Here is a 22546-nt window from a genome sequence, read left to right as displayed (position 1 = left end):
AATCTACTGAGGCGCGTACGTAGGCACTGGGCTTCCAAAAAGATGAATTAAAAAAAGATAAATGATACCTTAAATCCCTGAAACAGCCATTGGTGGATTTCCAGCGAAAGAAAAGCCAAATACAATTGTTCTACTAATAGACTAGTTATTCTATATCACAATTGCAGAATAGATATGTGAAGTAGCAGGAATATCAAGATTGGATACACAGTTGTCTTTGTATAGTGATGCTGACTTTTCTACTCTGAATGGAAGATAAATAAGAGGGAAGAGGTGAGTCAAAGCAGGGTGGAGAAGATGCATGAAAATAAGAATCTGTCACTTATTTTGTTCAAGGCTCCCTTATTAGACTCATACAATCAAAGCAACAGTCTTTATGGTTGGTATCCTTGCAGATTAGTATTCAAAGATTGTGTTGTTATTGGTAAGTGACTTTCATAGCACATTAGCTGCTATGCATACTAATTCAGAGTGATAGGAAAATGGGAACCTTTCGAAAAAATTTGCAGTTGAGTTCTTGCCATTTCCAGTTGACTTCATGGTGCCTCTGAGGGAGGACGGGAGGGAACAAGGGAGGAAAGAAGGGAAGGAGGAAGGAAGGAAGAGGAAGGGGGGGAGAGAGAGAGAGAGAGACAGAGAGAGAGAGAGAGAGAGAGAGAGAGAGAGAGTAACCTTTGCTTTTCCTGTATTTTATAGTTCAGAATTTATTCATTTGGTTAACAGGGATTCAACAATTTGGTTTGTACCACTGACTTGATCATTTAATTCTAGAACTTGATGACTGGGTAGTTTTTAAAAAACACATTTTGATTTACTGTATTGCATGCATTTTATGCTATCCAACAAATATTTCTTGAGCACCTGCTATGTGCTAGGTCCTATTCTAAGTTTAGGGGGTTCAGCATGTGCTGAATAGACAAATTGTTATCATGGGTTCTGATAACCAGTAGATATTTACATTTGTAAGCAAATCAAATAAAAAGAGACCATTCCATTCACACAGTGGTTATCAGTACTTTCAGAGATAGTGTCTACATTTTTTTTTTTTTGCTATCAGATTTTTTGGTTTCAGTGATCTCTTTTTGTATGAGGTTTTCTTATAGAATGTTTATCAATTTATTCATTCATTAATTCATTCACTCCTTCATGGATAAGTTGTGGTCATCAAATATTCATGGAGCTTCTGCCAGAGAAATGAAAGATTTGTGAGAGCCTGGAGTATGCTCTATTTGTCTTTCTATCCCAGTTTTGTCACAAATGCCCTATATATTACAAGATGCTGAATAAACATGAAGAGATTTGTGAATGAAAAAACGCGCTATACAATCAGCCTGACAAGCTCAGGGGGCCACACGGCAGGCCTGACGAGACCAGTGATCAAAAGTAACCACATAGGATGGCCTGATGACAAATTCCTAACCAGGCAGGAAACAACCCAGATGTCCTTTATCAGGTGAGTGTTAAACTGTGGTATGTCTATATTATAGGATACTGACCAGCAATAAATGGCATGAACTATTGAAACACACAGATAACCATATAACCTTTGGGGATTGACTAAAAACATCCAATCCCCAAAGGTTATATGGTGTCGAATTTTGTCAAATGCTTTTTTCCCCTCCATCATATAGTCATGTGACTTATCTCCTTCAGCTTATTACTATGGTGAATTCCAAGGAGGGATTTTCAAATATTGAATCAACCTTGCATCGTTGGAATGAAGCATAATTAATTACAATGAGCAATTCTTTTTATTTATTGATACATTTTATTAACTTATATTGTGCCAAGGATTTCTGCATCTGTATTCATGATGGATATTGATCTGCAGACTTTTTTTCAATGCTTTTTCTGGTTTTAGAAATAAGACTTCATAGGATGTGTTGGAAAGTGCTCCCATCGCTTCCTTTTTCTGGTAGAGATTGACTATAATTGGTGTTAATTCTTATTTAAATATTTGTAGAACTTTCCTGTGAAATCATCGGGGCCTAGAGATTTATTTTTTCTTTTTGGATGTTTTAAAATTATGACTTCAATTTCCTTAATAGTATGGAGATATTAAAATTATATCTTCCATATTGGGTGAGTTGTGGTTATTTATATTTCTAGGAAGTGACTAATCTAACTTACCAAATTTATGTATGTACTCTTGTTTGTAGCCTTCCCTAATTATCCTTTGGTTGTCGGTAGGATCTCTACTGACATTTCCTGTTTAATTTCTGATATAGATATTTTGTATCTTTTGATTTTTTTTGTCCATCTTGCTAAAGACTTGTCCATTTTATCAATGTTTTCAAGCAACCTGCTACCTGTTTGAATTTTTTTTTCTCTACTGGGGAGATAAATGCTCCTTTTGTTGTATTGTAAATTGTCAAATTTCTCATGAAAACAAAAATTTACTAACAAGGTTGGCAGTAGCCTGGAAATAATTTAGGCTTTTTTTGAGACTAGATATTGTTTTTTAAAAAAAAATATTTGATAATCTTTTATATAAAAATGGAAACTCTATTGTGTTAATTTACATTTTTATTAAGAATGAGAATGAAAAATTTTATATATTGACTGGTCTTTATATTTATGTTTTTGGACAGTTGTCTTTTCATGTCTTTTGCTAATCTTTTGTAAGGCTCATCATTTTGCTATTGATTTTCAAAAGCTGTTTATATATTAAGGATATTAATTGTTTTGTTATATATATATATTACAAACAATGTTCAGTTTGTCTTTTAGCTTTATTTAAGAAGTTTTGTGTAACATAGATTTTAAAAATAATTTTCAAAGACAAACATGAAAATTTTTTTCCTTTGTGATTTGTGCTTTGGAAATCAAAGAGCTAGGTTTCTAAAATGTCTTTCTCAAATATGTGAGATGAATAAAGGGGGCAGATGAAAATAGCCACTCCACAGGGTATTCTGTAATTGACAGTGTCTGTAAAGAACTTTAACTTTTCTTGAGATAAATGGACATTACAATGTGTTTTTAGCCTCTAACCTTTGAGCGTTTCTAACCAAATGGAATAAGATAAAAAAATAAACCAGACACATTATTATGTTTGATTCAGAAAGGAACGTTTTTAAATTGACACTTTCTGTTTGTTTACCCCGACAAGGAGGTCAGATGCAGCAAAAGCAGAAGGTAAAAGAAATCCAAAAATATCAGAATATTTTAAGTTTTCTCACAGATGACTTGTCATCTAAATAAAGGAAGAGACTTCCCCAAACTTAGGGAAATATTTCCAAATATTCTAAAATAAGGCCCTCCATAGATTACCTCTGAGACTTCCATCCACTCATTTTTCTTTAGCTGCATGCAGTCCATCTTCTTTAGCTGCATGGAAGGAGCTGTTTGCCTCTTCCCTGGGCAGGACTCAAGCACCTAGTGTAGAGCGAGGCATGAAATTTCCCCTCAATACATATTAGCTAAATAACTGATTTTATGAAGAAATTGAAGCATTAATAATAATTGTCTCCTGATTTGTTTGGCCAACTCATCAAATTAGACCACAGTTCTAAAAATCAATGGATTCTTAATAGTTCTCCTGTTCCTTAGTCTCTGCCCTGATATTCTGCCTTTTGAATTTATTGCTTAAGAACAGGAGTCCCAAATTACCTTTTTAAATGTTTCATGGAAGTTAGAGACTTTCACTCTTCTTCTAGTTTAATGAATATCCCTTGCTTATCACTTAGGACATAGATGGTAATAGACAGTCCATTATAACTCGGGCTAGTAATGGTGAATAGTTATTACCACTGCTAGGTGTGAGCACCTCAGGAAGGGATAAGTTATTGAGCCCAGAGAGAACACCTACTCCATCCCTTATAGAAGGACACAGTCAAGTTATAGTGGACCCAAAAGATGTTAGTCGAGGAAAATAAATGTGATAATCTCCTCCTCCTCTTATCTGCTGACATGTTGCAAGGTCCGGCTGACTCCGACTAGAAACTAGAGGAAAAAGGAGCATGTTAATACAGTGCCTACAAATCAGCTTCCCAGAATCCACAGATCAGGACAGAGAAGGTAGTGCCTTGGGAGGGGCTAAAGAAAAATACCTGACATGTCTTGCTAAGTAGATGTCAGGGATCCAGATGTTAGGACTCTGCCTAATGACCAGTGATAAAGTCCCCTTCTTATTCCATTTCATGTACTAAGCCAACCTCTTACCGGACAGATCTCCAATCGACTGTTCCCTTCAACTCTCTGCTCTAGTTCTACGTCACTCATTAACGAGATGGCTCTGGGTAATTTGCTACGGCCCTTAGCACCCATCTATCTCTTCAGTCTGACTTTCCCTTGCAGGTCTGACTTGACTTTGAATTGAAAAAGTGTTTCTGACTCCTGAGGCAGTGAGCATAAGAAATATGATTAGAGCTCTTGGGAGTGAATAGGGGAATAGAAAACTACAATCTCGGCTTTCGTAGTCAATAATTTAATTTGAAAACCTCAAGCAGCTTCATCAGAATGTATCCTACAATATTTCTAAAGATAATAATGATTTTCTTTCACCGTCTCCTCCGCACCAAATAAATAAATAAATAAATAAATAGGAAAGATTTTAATTTTGGACAGATCTTGGAGATTCTTGAACTACTCTGAAATGCAAAAATAGTAGTCATTTGAATAGGTACATTATTTTGAAATTAAAATTAAATCATTGGATCCTATAGCCAGTGCCACCAAGTACCATTTCAAGATGACGTAGCCAACTGGTCACCACTGATATGACCAGTAGCACCCACATGCCCACGACAACATCCCCAAATCTTGACTCATACCTAAGAGTAGCCCGTAATAGTTTTCCTTACAAACTTGAACTTATGAGGGATGGAATATGCAATATCCTGTACTGTGAGCACATACAAAATCTATTACTCTTCATTTTCTATAGCCTGAATGTACTCTTCTTTTTTTTTATTATTTATAACTTTTTTTGTTAGTTTCAGGTGCACAAAACAATGTAATAGTTAGACGTTTGTCATTTATATCTCTCACACAGTGACGAGCCCCCTCCCCCATCCACTATCCCTCTGACATCGAACACAGCCATTACATTTCTCTGAAAGTGCTCTTTTAAATGTGAAAGCGCTATTTGTTTTCTTATGTACAGGCAATCGAACTGATAAAGACCAAATCATTTAACTTCATAAGTCATATATCCTTCAACTGAAAAAGGGGCTAATAGCGACTACTTCTAAGAGTAGGTATGAGGATTAGCTTGGGTAAAATGTGTCAGGTTCACTGAAAAAGGTCAGTAGGCATTTGATGAAGGGGCATTTGGTCTGCTGATGGTTTCGCTGTTTTGTCTGAGTTTAGTAGAAACTGTCTGAAGGCTAATGTCAGAGTATCTGACAATCTTAATAGAAGTTCCAAAAATTTCAATGATTGTAAGAAACTTGGGAGGGTTTAAGGGAAAAAAAAGTTCTGCCTTATTGAAAGCTACAAATTCCTAAGAGCTGCACCGCTAGCTATATATATTTGGGGGGTATAGGAAGCATAATTAATTACATCAGGTCAGCCAGTTGTAAACCAGGCCTGGACCCAGGAAACCAGAGCAAGCTGTTTCTATGTGCTTCCTGCTTGTGATAAACTACTTTTAGGATTTGAGTCCTGGCTGTACATGTACCAGCTGTGATTTCGGGCAATTAATTGGTCTCACAGAGGCTCCAATTCCTTATCACATAAAATGGATATCAAAACAACTTCTCGTATGATTATGGCCAGATCTGGGTAATAAGATGCCTGGCATATCAAATGAGCTGTCTCCGTGTAAGATGCCAATAATCTTATTACATTGATACGCATGATTTAAGTGAAAAACTAAGTTAAAGAATTTGAACCATGTTGCTAAAGGAAAGAATAATTGCATCCCAGGTGTTTCAAAGTTAATGCTCTGCTCGAAGGAAGTGGTTCTGGGTGTCAGGAGCTTCACTTATTTCAGTAATGCACTGTCTGGGTTGATGGGACACTTAGGGCTCTGAAAAGCACAGCTTGAAAAACCCTGGAACTTTTATTCTCTACTAGAGTCTTTCACTATAATAAGTGTTATAAATATACAGCTTTTATTGAGTACCCTCTTTGTCAGGCATTCTGCTGGGAACTTTTCAAATTTTACGTAGTTGCTTCTAATCTTCAAAATATTATTTAAATATATACATAAAATTTAAAGCAATACCATGTATATATAAGTATGAATTATATTTACATATGAAGAAATTAAATGACTTTCTTAATGTCAAATAACTAGTAAGTGGAGAAAAATAATAGAGAGAGAGGGACAACAGTGGCCATGTATCAGACTCTGTCTCAGGTAGACAAATGCAGACTAGGTCTTTGTAACTTATAAAGCTTACTGTCTACAGGGAGAGACAAACATTTAGACAAACAATCCTACAAACACAAATAAAACTGTAATTGTGAAAAATGCAATAGGTGCTATCGTGGAGGATTTAATGTAGTTTAAAAAGTCAGGAGAGACATTTGTGAAAATGCCATCCTTGATTTTGAGATAACCAGGTAATAAAGGGTGAAAGAGGTTTCCAGGTAGTGTTGTTTCAGGTGCATGTACAAAGGTCTTTTGGCAAAAGAGGGCTTGATGAGGGCAAGTATGACTTGTGGCAATGTGGCAAGAGCAAAGAAATCATCTGGGAGTGTGGTGAAAGCTGAGGATGGAGAAATGGGAGGGTCTCAGCAAATAAAGGGGATGTAGGTCAGAGGAAAGGAGGCTGGATGTTATCGAAAGAGGGACTTGCTAATAAGTTTTAAGCAGGGGAGTGACATGTTCAGATTTGCCTTCTGAAAAGACCATGCTGGCCGCAGAGTTTGAGACGGATGGAATGAGATTCGCGTTGATGTGGCAAGATCAGTTAGGCCCCTTCCATTATGTAGGGGCATTAATAGAAATAGGAGAAGTCGATCAATTTGACAGGCTTGATATTTATGAGGTAAGACTGGGAGGACTTGAAGTGTGATTAAGGGAGAAAATCAAGGACAATGTCATGGTTTCCATTTTGTGTAACGGAGTAGATGATGGGTTAAGACATAGCAGAATAGGGTCAATTTTGTGGGTAAAATCATGAATGTAAGTTTTTGTACATGGTGAGTTTGAGGTACATTTGAAATTTCCCAGAGGGGTTCTGAGGTAGTTAGACAGGGTTGGTGTTCGGTAGAGAAGATTGAAATGGAGATAATATTTATGTCTTACCACATTTAAGAGCATCATAAGAGCTGAGGTTATGGATGAGATCCCATCAGGAGGGAATATGAGATGAGAGAGCTGAGCATGAAGCTTTGAGAAACTTGAACTGCCCATTTTTGGGAAGGCTGAAGCTAAGTCTTTCTGACAGTCAGGGAGGATATAGAGAATTTCTCTTTTCAGATGGAGATGAGAATGGTTGGCAAATGACGTTGTGACCAACTCTGAGATTCAAAGGATCTCAGTTTACCATAAGTTTGGTAATGAATGTGTCTGAATGAATCCTTTCCTAAACCTGGGGTTGGCACTTTCCTAAACCTCCCTGGCGAGAACGTGGTTGTCTTGAAGCCCACTCACCATTGTACTTCTTGGACTACGTACACTTGAGAACGTTTGGTATTAGTTTGTGTGAGTTTTGACTTGCCTCTCCTTGTTTGGAAGAAGGAAATGAATTCCAGATCAATTCAAAGTATGTTATTTGGGGAAAACACACAAAAAAAGAAGAAAGCTTCCCTACACAACTAACCCACCAAGTACTTGTAGAAAACTGAGCAAATTTGTATTCCCTTTATCCGAGACTTTAGATATTTGGCAAATAGAGAGCAGAGGATAGAAAGGGTACTCTAGAGCGGTTTTCATCCAGTAGACAAAGAAAATGAAATGAGAGTTTTCAAGGGTAGAGACAGAGCCCCCACTAACCTGCACTGAAATTAGTACTTTATCTTTGGAATACTTAAAACCCGACTTCTAAGATGCTCACAAAAGTGTTCTGAACATGATGAATCATATGAAAAAGTATTTTATTGTTGACTTTTCTGACAGGTGATGCTTCATTTAGGAATACAGCTTGGCCGAAAGATATCCAAGGACACGGCATATAATTGCTTTCATCTTCCAAGTATTTCTGGCATTTGGCACCACCATTTCCTCCCGCTGAATCTGGAAGTTGGAATGTCTTTGCACGCATGTGTCATCAACACTGAAGCCAAGACTCCTTTGGTATGTGCAATATTTTCCATTGGTAGGCACCCCATTCTCTGTATTTGTGAATCACTTTCCATTAAATTCTTAACTACCTTCTCTTTGAATATGTTCTTTTCCTTTTATTAAAAAAGTAGATAAATTATATAGACTTGTATAAATATATGTAGGTTATAGCAATAATATGTATATATCTCTCTAATCTCATTGACACATAAATTGGATTATTTTTAAAGACCCTATCAAAAATGCACTCATACAATTTATAGAATATAAAAAGTTTTCTTTAAGTATATACAGTCTTCAGTTATTCTAGTGTGTACATTTCCATTATTAAATAATCTCACTCTGTATTTTGGAATTCATATACATTTAAGTAACTGTCTTTTAACAGAGGATTTTAAAAAGACGAGGACTCTATACTATGTATATGTTTCTCTTGAATGAACATTCTATTTCTTACTCTTAAATCAAAAGCAAGACAATGAAAACAAGAAAGATACCTTTGTCAGGGTAAACTTGTAGGAATTAGAGTGAATATAACCTTGTAATTCAAATTTGTCAGTTACATATTTAACCTGTACATGGTCAAAGACTGCTATTGTATTTGTTAAAATTTGCTTCCTAATAGATAGGTGCACACTGAGCATGAACTTTTCTCCCTTTTTTTTATCACGTCTGAAACTTTTAATAATTTTATTTCTCCTCAGTTCTCCCAAGCTTGTGATAATGTAGTTTCTCACACACTCTGTGTTAAACAAAGGGCTTGGCAGGATTTAACACCTCAACATGTGTCTGATAGTTCATCATAACAAGCTCCCAGTTGGTGATGGTAGCTGTTCACATCTCCACAGGGCCTGATTGAAAACAGCACATTGATATGTCAAGAACTCTTGTCAGGGTGACTGAGGGCCAGTGTCCACCACACTGTGAACAGCTGTGTGACCACAGAGGAAATCGATGTCATGATGTTCAGAAATGATTACATATGGAAACCATTGTTACACAGAACTATTTTTTGCATTTAAAGCTATAATTCTATCTTTTGTCCATATTTTTGCTGTTTTTTGTTTTCATATTTAAAGCATAGGTGGCATTTATAAGCAATTAACTTTTATTTATTTATTTATTTATTTATTTATTTATTTGCTTTCTGGGGTAGCAATGTCTGCTAAATTTTTTTTAAAAAGCTCTAGAGAAAGAGCAATTTTTATGCTTGTCTCTCAAAACATTTATAAAAACTACTTTTAAAACAACATTAGTGAAGACAGCAAAAATACTAAAAAGAGATGAAAGAAGTAAACATACAAAAACGAAATGCAAAGAACTTGTACAAAAGAAAGTTCGATTAAATATTTATTGTTATTCTTTTCAGAGAGCTTAGGGATAAGTTTTTGTTATTTTCCCTCACTGGGACGTCATATTTTTATTGCTCCTGTTCCATTCCTAATTTTATTCTTTATGATTATTGTTTTCTGCTTAAATACAAAGTTGTTCAGATTATATTTTTTTTATGTAGGCTAAATTACCCATATGGATGAAAAAAAATAAAATGGTTTTACTCAGTTATTTAATATCTATTTCTTAAATGTCCTTTGTATTTTTTATTAATAAGCTGAAATAGTGAGAATCCCAAGAAAAACAAAAATAACCTGGTTGGTAATCTTACGTTTTCTGCAAGATGGGACATGCATGCCTGACTTCTTATTTATTCATTTAGGATCCCAGACATTTTGACTATGTGATCACCTGTTGTATATTCAGAGTAAGTATTACTCCTATGGTATGTTTCTGTACCACATCTGAGAGGGATTTCAAAAGAAATATTCTGAGAAAGCATCATTTTTTCCTTCTCCTCAGCTTTCTAGATAGTCATGTTAATATTAAAAGCACCATAGTGTAGAGTTGTACAGTGTCTGAGGGTACCCATAATGATGGTTTGTGTTTGTGAATGTGTTTCCTAGGTGTTATGGTGGATTTCTCCAATCCAAGAATGTTTTGTTACCATGATCCCATTTAATCACGATCATGCACTAAAGAGATGGCCTTCAGATGACTGGGACGTATTGGTGGCAGACACTAAGCTAACACTCATACGATCCTAACAGCTATAAGAAAATTCTGCAGCTTACAGACCATAGCACAAAGAGGAGACAGTGGAAGGTTTTCTTCAATACCACGTAGCTGACCCAAGAGTTCAATGTCTCCTTTAGCAGAACTATAAATTCTGGAAGAAATAGAAAGGTGATACCCAGCAGTGGAATTAAATAGGAGAAGATACTTGCCAATCATACATCCAATAAGAAGTTAATAACCAAACTATATAAAGAATTCATATAACTTAACACCGAATAAACAATCAGATTAAAAAAAATGGGCAGAGGACCTGAACAGATATTGCTCCAAAGAGGACAGATGGCCAACAGACATATGAAAAGATGCTCAATGTCACTAATCATCACACAAATGCAAATTGAAACCACAATGAGATACCACCTCACACCTGTCAGAATGACTATCACCAATAAATCAGCAAACAACAAGTGCTGGCGAGGATGTGGAGAAAAGGGAACCCTTGTGCACTGCTGGACGGAGTGCAAATTGGTGCAGCCACTATGGAAAACAATCTGGAGTTTCCTTTAAAAGATTAAAAATAGGATACTCATTTAAAAAATTATTTGACAGAACCTCCAAAGATATTCACATTTTTCAGTCAAGATACAGTTGAAGGGTTCAGATGAACTGCTGGGTATATGGTGCAAATACAGAAAACTATTGCCTTTTTTGTTCCCTTTGGCAGTTTCCCATGACTTATTGTGTGAGTGTGTGTTTAAGAAACCAAAGAACTGATTTTCTAGAATGTCACCTATTTAATAAATACCTACGTACCACAACTTACCACATTCTGCTTCTTGCATTTTTGACTGAGAAAGATGGATACACGTTGTAAGTGGAAAATACTTCTTTTACAATGGCAACATGATTTTCCTGTCTCAGTATTTGTAACCACCTCGTCAGGAATAGCATGTAACAATTCATCGATACAGTATTGAATTCAAATTCCAGAAAATGAAATGAAAATATTTCACTAGAATAAGAAACAAAATGAGAATTGATAGAAAACTCAATTTTTTCTTTCATTGTTTTTTTCTAGAAATAATTTTGGCTCAAGTAAAGGAAAGCAATTCACAAGGGTGAATTGTGGCATAGGAGGAGAAATTTAAGAAGCAAATAGGCGTTGAAACATCATAAAATTGGAAGAAAACTAGAATTCACTGAAAAACATCTCTCCCACTGCGTGCCTTGGTAACTAAAGACTAATAGGAATCTTTCAAATGTTCGGTGTTTATGACTTTTCTATTAAAATATCTTGGGATTGCATGCCCAATATCATCTCATATCATAACAACTAAGAACTCACGCTAACGGGCCAAAGAAAATGTTCTGGGGAATGTGAGTAGTTGAGTGGTCAACAAAAAAAAAAGGAAGAGATTTGCTGTGGAGGAAATGCAAGATGCTCAGAAACAAACCACCTCTTTCGTAATCTCTTGGAACTTGCAACATCATACTATGCTAAAAGTTATTGATATTTAATGTAAGGGATGCTATATTGGACCCAAACTGAAATGAGTGGTTTATAAAATACTGTGTTTGCATGACTTTTTACCCTGTTTTTCAGAATGGAAACCATTCTTAAGGTCATCCTTTCCTTCCAGTGTGATTATTTTTATTTGACAAAAATCAGTTAATGTGGAGGAGAACGAAGCTGTATGTCAATGAATTGGTTACAGGCCCATCAGGCAATCAGACACGAGATCAACACAGCTGTTGGAACAGTAATGGCCAGGAAGAGTCTAGTCAGGGGAATGTCAGAAGTGCAGGAGCAAAAAAGTATTGTTGTCACGTGGGGTGACACCAGCAAAGATTTATTCATATATTCCTTCACGCGATATTTAAAATTAGTGCCATGCTTCCAGAGTATGAAACAGTGTAATAATATGAGTAGGATTTGGGCTGCTCTTAAACTTCTCCCTTCAAAAGCAAATACTGCTTTTCTTGAAAGTTGGGCATGTAAAATATATTCTTGTTACTCGGAAGCAACATATACTATACTGCATATTAAGGTTTTGTGTATAATATATTTATTTGTATACAGAAATATGTATTCCTATTATACATTTCATTAGTTTATTTATAGAATATGTATATTAAGCATACAGCAGATTCCAGGAAGATACATTAAATATGCACACAGTTCATGCTGCAGCGTGCACCCTTTTAAGAGAAGCATATTGAAGAGGCATGGTATTATATATACATGCTGAAAATACACTTTGCACAAGTCATCCAGCTTTGGGTGCTTCCTTAATCTATTGGCAACACCAGTGCTGTCTGTGGTTGTTGAAAGGGATATTATCAAAATGGGGAAAAGGCCACTATCAACGAACTAAGTAGGAGAAAATAAAAGTAGATTGCTTTTCTAAGTGTATGTTGTCGTCAGTTTGAACTCCCATCTCCCCCAGTGTCAGACCTTCAGGATCAAAAAAGCAGTGAGTGGACAAAGAGCAGGAGAATGTGGGACCTCCAGCTTCCAAATCCAAACTGGAAAGCTTACTCCGGAAACTTACTATATTGGTGACTCTGTCTGAACACTTGGGGTCTGCCATTAAGTGAATAATGAACTCATAAAAGGTAATCGTTTCTTTTGTGAAGAAATGACCTGGCTTTTTCACATGCTTAATCTCCTCTTTTTATAAGACCACTCTGTGATAGTTACATTATTGCTATGAGGAGAGAAGAGATTCTTGACAGATAATTCACTTTGCCAGTGAAAGGAGATGAATCATATTGTTTCTGAAAGAGGCTCTTCATGTTTCTGAAAGGCTCAGTGTCAGCTTCAATAGAAACGGACTACATCAACCACAACCATTTTAATGGTCAACTATTGGGACCTCCACTGACTGGACTCTGTGGCAATTGTAATCTGACGTGAAGCTGTCAGAAACAGTGGACTGTGTGCCTCGTCTGATGATTCTGGATATGTAGATGTGGCCTATTTTCCCAATGTCTGAATGGCAATTATACCAGATACACAAATGGTGAGCATTACCTTTTTCAAACAGGTGAGTAAGTTGCATTGATGTTCTAAAAGTGATACAGGATTATCTTCCCATGTATACAAAGCAAGCTCTAGAATCCCTTAAAATACACCAGGGTTTCCCAACTTGGCACTATTGACATTTGGAGTCAAATCATTTTTAGCTGGGGTGGAGGGAACTCTCCTGTGCATTGTAATCTGTTTAGAGGGCATCCCTGACCTCTATCCACACTAGATGCCAACAGCACTGCTCCCAGTTGTGACAACCAAAAGTGTCTCCTCGCATTGTTAAATGTCCCCTGATGGGGAGGAGGGACAAGATCATCCCAGGTTGAGAGCCCCTGAAATAGACAACTCCAGCAGAAGTCAATGCAAATCTTCGAACACAGTCTCCGTATCTTTCTAATCATCTACCATTTTCAGTACTCTTTCCATTTTTTGATTCTGGTCGAGAAAGCTTCCATGATGTCAGTCTATCTTCAGTTCCTTTCTTTAATGCTTGATGGTTTCTCTTTTGATAAGGTTGTGGTGGCCATGGCAAAGATCATAAATGAAAGGAAGAAAAGGAAGGATGCAATGATAATCAAGAGTAACACGCAATTGGACTCCAGGGGAGCTGGACTGTTAGGGGAGAGACAAAAAGAGACCTGAACCTAAAATCTGTGACTCCAAAGAGTCCATCCTGACTAAAGCTGAATCTATAGCATATTATAATAGTACAACAGGTTAATAAGTGAAATATTCAGCCAGTCAATTGTTTTGATTACAGGCAACCAAACACCCCATTGGCTTGATGTTCCTTCCACTCGTATGTCAATTTGAAGTAATAAAATAAAAATAAATATGGATTTAAAGTGTAAAAGTTTACATTGATGTAATTGCAGAGTGAAGGAATCTGTATAAACTGATGTTATATGTTTATACATGGAAGATTTGGGGGGGGAAATGACGGAAGATATTAAAATATGAAGTTATTTTTATAAAGGGTAACTTAAATACAAGTATTGTTGGCAATTTGCTTCTGACTGTTCTTTTGTTGTTGTTGTTTACATTGTGCTTTTTTAAAATAACTCTCAAAATCGTTGTACCATCTATGAGGCAAGTCACAGAAAATACCTCTAAAGTGCTAAGCTCTAATACTTACAAATTCATCATGCAACTCACATAGATATTACAGGTCAAGATGTCATAAAGTCCATAAATCTAAAAGGCAAAATGTGAAATTTGAAAAGGCGTTTAGATAAGTTTGATTTTAGATAAGTTTGATTGGACCATCTTTAGAAAATTTGATTGGGCGACTATAGCAAATAAAGTAAGAAGACAAATGATGAGTACAAATAATTGGTTAAATGTGAACAATATAATCAAATAAAAAATATCTACATGGACAAGATTCTTTATAAAGCCACTATTTGTGTATTAGTTCCTGATATGACTTTTTTGTGGTTTAGAATTAGAGAAATGGTGGGAAATGACACAGGTACAACCGCCTTCATTCTTCTTTCAGATTCTGCTCGCTCATCTGGCCTCCGTTTAGTTATTCACTACATTTTTGTCACAAAAATTACTATACTTCTATTGATAAATGTTGAAGTTAAAAAAAAATCTTAGGGAGAATTGACAATTTGAAGAATAGGGAACGTGTGTTTTCAGTAATCTTTCTGATTACTCTTGTGTGTTTTGTTTTTTTCCACTGGGTCACAAGATGGTTATAAACAAGCTCACTTAAGTATACGTTGAATATCAGCCTTTAGAAGGCACTGAAGAGAAGGTCTTCATCTCTTGAGACTGACCCAGAAGTCATTGGTGCCACGTGAGTACTTTAATCCTATTTAGAATTCCAAAAGAAAACAGCAACTTCTTCCTGCTGACAAAGGCCAGGAGTTCATGTTTTACAAGTTAGCATTTCATACATGGGTCAGGCAGCTTCAGGTTGAAACAGACTGCCCTTTCAATCTTCCATTATCTTAGCTCATAACTTGTCTGGCCTCCGTAAACTTTCTCCTACTGGAATGACCATTATTTAACTTATGAAATCTCAATTAAAAAAAAAATCACTTTGGTTCCTCAAGCATGTTTATGTATTAGGGAAGCTATTCTATGAAAATAAGAGGCTAGTTTAGAAGAAACCAAGGTTGGTAAAAACACTTCACATGAAGAGTCATCAGTGAACCGTGTCCTTACATGTTTTTATACCCTCGAAAGATGCAAAGGACACTGTGGGCAGGAAAGAAATGCCCATTTTTATGGCTGTCTCTGGTTGGATTTTAGTGAAAGTTCTGCAGAATTTGCCCTTACACACTGTAGAAGAGGGAAGTACAAAAACAAATGCTCACACGAGAAAAATAATGATGTGATCTAGTTGGGGTTTTTTGTCTGTTTGCTTTTTTCGATGGTGGATAAATGGAGAGGTAAAAAAAAAAAAAGCATTGAAATCCTCCAAATGAAACCATAACAAAAGAATAATATATGCTGAACACTCTGGAGACCGTTTCTACATCTGTTTTGATTTTCTTTCTTCACTTCCCCATTGTATAATGTCTCTTTATGTTTAAGTCTCTGTGTTAGCTTGTGACTGTGGCCTTTCTTCCTTACATAAACACATGTGAACAAAAAAAAGGGGGGGGAGAAAGGAGCAAGGTTCTTCTTGTGCAGAGACTGATAAAACAGTAGACTCAAAAGCCCTTCTTCAAGAGACGATGAGAAAACAGGTCATTCCTTCAATCCACAATTTCAGTGTGTCTCTTTCATGGTCTCACTGCTCCTACATTGACAGGGTTTATAAGGTGCAAGCGTCTCAAGCTGGAGCTTAGGCGCAATGAAAGTGTCCCTGCTGGGCAACTTAATTGCACATCCATAATAAGACTATAAAGTGCAATGGCAGAGATTTTTAAAACTAGCTCTTTCGCTCCTTTTCTTCTTCTTAAGCTCCTCTTGACCACCTTCCTTCTTCCCAAAGATGCTTTACCTTGTAGCGCCTATGTTCTTGTAATGACACAGGAGAAGGTGTTTAAAAGTCTTCTTGAAGGTGGCATTGCAAAGTGCATAGCAGGCAGGGTTAATAGTACTGTTGATGTAACAAAGCCAATAACCAATTGTCCACACTGTATTGGGGATGCAGGGTGCACAGAAGGTGTTAATAAGCACCATGACATTATATGGGGCCCACGTGATGATGAAAGCCAACAGAATAGCCAAGATTGTCCTGGTCACTTTCTTTTCCCGGGAAGGTGGAGGCTTCTTCTTTGCAGGCTGCTTAGTCATCTTCACAATCTTGCGTGCTACAATGTTCTGTTTTTCATCTCCGTTCTGACCTGAAGAACCAATCAGTTCCACCGTGGTGTTAGTCGGGGTACAGGAATCACCTTTAGGGGTCTTGGTGATAATTTTGATGTATGTTTGTTTAGAGTTCTCATCTTTGGAATAGTCCAGGGAAGTGGAAACTGTGTTTTCATCCTGGGTGATTTCATCATCTCTCAGATTTGAGGCAACAGCACTGACTGAGGTGGAATCATTGGAGCTCTCTTTCTCTTCCCCCTGGACACAGTTTTCGGTCACGGCATCTCTGGTGGCTTTGCCATTCTGAATTTTGTTGTGCTCCAGGCCATCGTCACTGCCAGGCATGTTGTTGTTGTTTGGTTTCACTATCCTGCCTTGTATGAGACTTGGAGAAACTGGGTCTTGATTGGCCACAGGCTCCTTCTTGTCCTTCTTTATCCTGCTCTTGCTGGCTCGGGATATGTGCCAGTATAACACAGTCATGATGATCACAGGCAGATAGAAGGCCGCAATGGCTGTACCAAAGGTGACAGCAGCGTTGGAAAAAAACTGAATGTAGCATTCCCCATCCTTTACGGTTCTCACCCCTACAATGAACTGCCAGAAGAGAATGGCGGGAGCCCAGAGGATGAAGGACAGGACCCAGGCAGCGGCAATCATCATGCCCGCCATTTTGGTGGTCCGCTTCACAGGGTAGGTGAGTGGTTTTGTGACACAGAAGTACCTGTCAAAGCTGATGATGAGCAGGTTCATCACTGAGGCGTTACTGACCACATAGTCCAGTGCCAGCCACAGGTCGCACACCACAGGTCCCAAAGGCCAGTAGCCAATCACAGTGTAGAGGGTGTACAAGTTCATGGAGAAAACGCCGATGATGAGGTCAGCACAGGCCAAGCTGAACAGGAAGTAATTGTTGACGGTCTGAAGGTGGCGGTTGACTTTAATGGAGACCATGACCAGTATGTTCCCTATAATTGTCACCAAACTGAGGGATCCAGCCACAAGCACAATGAAAACCACTTCAAATGTCTTATAAGGACTGGCCAGAGCCTGGCCATTGTCAGAGGAGTTTGTTGAGTCATTCATTGTGTGTCCTCTAATCAGCAGTCAACGAGCCAAATAAAACATTTAAACCTGCAGGGAGATAGAAGAAAATTAACAAATATAAAGAATGCTTTAAAATAGATCAGATTTTACCCTTCTGAACCACATTTCCCCCCAAAAATCTTCTTTGCTTCTTTTATATGTTTATTGTGCCTATATGTCCGATTAAGAGAATTATGCAAAAGATTACTTCAGGCTGGTAAAGCAGTGACAGTCTGAAAATGTGTTGAACGTGGCCATATCTAGATAAGAATATCTGTCTGTCTCTCTTGTCTATTTCTCTTTCTCTATCTGCTATCACCAGTCAATTAAACTGTGCATAATGTCTTTGAATTAAACTAAACAAACCAAAATTATACACAAAACTTTCCAGAGCATCAAAAAGTTTCTGATATGGACCAAAAAATTAACAAACCAATGGGAGGACAAAATTAGGGAGGAAGGCATAAAACTTGTAATATCGAGTTGTGACTTTTATAGCCAATAACACCATTCCACCTGGTAGCTCGAAGCCTTTTGCGTGATAATATTGATAATGATAATAAAAATAATAATACTTTATTAGCCAATACACTTCACCCACTGAGTATTATTTTTCTCTGACCTCTGTTTTACACTTGTCGTCAGTATCATATAATTAGCGTTTCCAATATTCCACTGAAAGATATTCTATCTTTCAGTAGAAGTTATTTATTAAATGTATATTGATATGATTGTGTCCGTTTTCTGAATGTTTTATTTTTCAAATCACTACCAAATCTATTATCTTCCTGTTTTTCCTGTTGGTAATCAGGCTAGGATTTATATTTGTTTAGCAGAAGAAGGAACTGAAGCCCAGAAAGATTAAGTGATTTATACACATATCAAACCAATGACACAGATAAGACTATAAACCTTCGTTTGTTTAATAATTCTTTCATTCCCTTTGCCCTCACATACCTTACTGAGTAACTTCTCTGTATTAGGTATTGAGCTGTATCCTGGCTGTTCAGTGATGATTAAGACAAAGTCCCTGCCTGTGAGAGGGTTATGCGCTGGTGGCGGTGATGGGTGGGTTAAAAAGCCATTATTTAACCCGAGTGTGCCTTCTGTTGCCCAACCCTGTTGTGTTTAAGTAAAGACATATCACCATTTTTCAGGTAATACCACCAAGTCTAATGACAATTGAGTGATCTTTCATCAGGGGGAAAAAAAGTATGCTGGAGTCATAGGAAAGAAAGTTAAGAGTCCATCATGAGCTTTAACACAGTTCTGGAGACACAGCATCTGAAAGAAAAACTAGCCCAAGGTGACAAAATCGATGTTAGCTGTGTGTATCAGAAAGTATTGTTGAAAAAATTGTTAGTATTACAAAATTCAGAAATCTCGATTCACTCAGATCCCAGCTACTTGTATCCTACCTACCTACTTGTATCCCAGACATAATTCAGCCCTCGATAATATTTATAATCTCGCCCCCTTGCCTATTTCCAGAAGGATCTCAGACACTTCCCTAAATAGCTCACATTCAAGGAAATTACGTGCAGTGTCCAAACTCAAGATTGTGTTTGATGACTTCGTGCCATTTTACACTCTTGTCTCCTACCCTAAACTCATCTCCCCACATCGTTCATTCCACATCATCACATTTCTCACCTGTGGCCTTCAGCCTTCAGGCATCATCAACTCCATGAAACCCTTTTGAGAGCACTCGGTCTAGCTGGTTTTTCCCCATCTCTGCTTCCATTGCATGCCTCATCTCACTTTATTCTCTTCTGTTGTTCTGAGTCACTTGTTAATTTGGCTTACAGTTATTTGAATATCAAGGGTAAAGCCGAGTTTATCATACTCCTCAGACTATAACATCCTCACCAGTTTCTACAAGGTCCTTCTCTTCTTTTCACTTTATCAATACTTTCCTTCCTTTCATTTTTAATGCTCACATCTCATGATCTCATGATATGTCTTCTCATATTATTTATTTGTTAGTTTGTTTTTCCCTTCCTCCTCTTCCTTTTCTTGTTCACCATGACCATGCATTACATTTTCAACTAACAGAACACATCTAAAAGAAAACACAAACTTAGGACTCTCAAATATATGAATATCTTATCTCACTTAATATTAACAACTCTATAAAGTATATAGAACAAGTCCTATCATCCCTTTTTCGGAAGAAGGAAGCTGAGACTATAAGAGATTAAGAAAATTGTCCTTGGTTTCAAGGCTAGTGAGTAAATATCTACGACTAAAACTAACACCCTTATGCTTCAGTAGGATACTTTTTCTCTCTGTTCCCTATTTGAGAATTATATTTTATCTGAAAATATGTGAAATGTTAGGCATCTGTATAATGATGAAGCCAGAGGCTATTAGCTAAGGCAGATTCTGTTGGAGGGATCTAGAAATTCTGACCCGGGTAGAACGTAGCAATGTTAACATACTTAGTGGCTATCATAGCCTCTAAATTTTTATAGGTATGATAGTAGCTTGTTTCTACTAATGCTATGTCTAAAAACGGAAAACGTTTCACTTAGCAGCAAGCACAGTGTTTAAGAATGGCATTCCTTTCTCCCCATGTGATGTACAAGTTACATAAGGACTGTTCTTCTAGTAACCAGTTTCCTTTTGTCAACTGCTTGCCACCTCTGCTGTTTACATTTCTGTGAAAGTTTTTACTTCTGGTGTGGCATCACAGGAGCTTATTAAAACAAAAATTGTTACATCGTTGATAAAATAACATCACCACAACAGACTAAACAATGAAGATGACTTTCCAAAGACAACATCTTAATATGGCAAGTGTGTAATGGTCCATTTGGTATTTTATAATGTTAGTTTATGACTAAGTCCTGAAAGTACTATGGGAATTTATGAGAAAAAAAAATTTTCTGCCCTTAGTTTCTTCACTACTCGAGTTCTACACGTACCAGCAAGAAATGTATCATGGTTTAATATGATCCTTGCAAAGTTGTGGGTGCTAATCTCTGCTCTTATTAGCCATACGAGTCTGATCATGTCACTTCTATGAACTTTCATTTTTTTTTTCTCAAGGGGGAATAATAACCTGTTTTTCTTCTAGTATTACAGTAAGGATCAAAGTGAGAAAACGTCTCTGAAACATGATCGATAAATGTGAAGTAGTAAATAAATGCTGTCAATATTCACCTTTGATACACCCATTTCCATGTAAGAAAGGTATAAATCACCTTTCTTAATAGTTAACAGAAAACTGTGTGTGTGTGCGTATGAAATAGATTCAGAGTGAGGACGTGTGGGATGTAGTGGTCACACTGTTATTATTATTAATGGTATTACATTATTAATATTAAATTATCAATGAGAATACTATTAATAATAATTATGCATTGAGCATGATTATTCTTCACAGCACCTCCTGAGGTGATCTGTATTATTATGATGATTTTTTACAAATTTGAACTAATGGTTAAAGAATTAAGTTATTTGAGATTCAAACCCCAAGTGCCTGACTGCAGACTCTGCCACAAATATTTATGTGTCTGGAGGGCAGTCTTACCCAACAACAACTGTGTGCCCCAAACACTTGCCCCTCTGGCCTGCCATGACTAAGCCCTTAGCCCCAAGTTCAAGTTGGATCTTGGTTCAGACAACGCAGGATCTTTGTGGCCAGACTAAAACTGTGACTATGGGTAACAGGTATTCACAATCAGATAGAGTCAGTCAGTGAGGTTTTGCACATGGAAATATATGACATTCAATGTTTCAAACATTTTCCTACAAACAATCATCGTGAAACTACATCAGCACGAGAACTGATACATAACCTCTCACTCAAGTATTCGTATCAATGGCGCAGAAGTTCGAAACATTTATAGTCATCTTTTTGTGAAGTTACAGAGAATGTTACTGAAAACTATTTTTAATGTAAATTCTGATACGTATTTAGACACACAGTGGAAATTAAATAAAATAACTGGGATTTTTCTCCATTCTCTGCCCAAGTCATGCCTGATGCCTGATATATAATGATCACTTCATAAGTCCATCCACAATGTAATAAGCTAATAATAAATGTATCAATACATGAATAGCCTAAGTGCTAGAATTGTTTTGCACATTATTGTATTTAATTCTCACAATAACCCTGGAAAGAGGTATCACCTTTTTCAGTTTTACAGATGATTGATGTGCCAGCAAGTTCTAGGCCCTGACTCCTAGGGCCATGTTCTTTCCACTCAGCCAAACCGTGAAACAAAAGCTGATTTACTAAAAAAGTTTTCTAGAAGAATAAGAAAAGTCAGAAAAAAAGAAATCCATGACTGACAGTAACTGGTATCTAGAGAGAAGATATGTAACTGTCCAACAAAATGTCAGAACAAGAAATCAAGAGGAACTCCCATGAAGTTGACTTTATGATTGTTTGTATTTAACTTTCATTTTTAAAATACAATCTTGGGGTATATACTTTTTATAGCTTTCTGATTTCTGCTGCTACTTGAACACGTTGCCAAAAATGGCAGAGTTCTTCATCTGTCTCTTTCAGACATTGGTCTCTAAGAAGCAGCCTAATGGTTGAGCAAACACTAGAGATAAAATTATAAGCTTCACCAGTATTGCCTGATATTCTCTCAACTGACAGAGTAATAAGGCCCATGTTAGCTTTTTCAACTGTATGCATAATGGCTAAACACAGTCTGTCCTGAGATAATTAAAAGTTGATTTCAGCAATATTATGCCTAGATATTTAGCTTTCAGTACAAAATACTACTGTTAGAGAAAACATGAAATCAGAATGATATGGTAATATCAGACTGTCATTAGAAATGAGACTATACCTACTGAGGAATTAGCAAGTACCAGTCTAGACTTACCCATCATCTCTTCTCTGTTTCAAGAATGAGATGTGGATTTTACACTGTGTTATCATCAATTAG

At 36.8% G+C, this 22546-nt stretch overlaps 1 protein-coding gene across 1 annotated transcript in view; it reads right to left on the bottom strand.

Annotated features, from left to right (window-relative positions):
- Positions 1-882: 882 nt before the first annotated feature.
- Positions 883-22546, bottom strand: part of CHRM2 (cholinergic receptor muscarinic 2) — a 134604-nt gene continuing 112940 nt past the window's right edge. The window contains exon 3 of the mRNA XM_081038163.1: positions 883-17681. Coding sequence (XP_080894289.1) covers positions 16233-17633 — 1401 coding nt within the window. The 5' untranslated portion in view covers positions 17634-17681 and the 3' untranslated portion in view covers positions 883-16232. The remainder of the gene's footprint in view (positions 17682-22546) is intronic.

This window comes from Rhinolophus hipposideros, assembly GCF_964194185.1.
Source record: "Rhinolophus hipposideros genome assembly, chromosome: 25".
Lineage (NCBI taxonomy): Eukaryota > Metazoa > Chordata > Mammalia > Chiroptera > Rhinolophidae > Rhinolophus > Rhinolophus hipposideros.
Note: the sequence above shows the minus strand (reverse complement) of the source record. Positions and strands in the feature narration are given on the sequence as shown.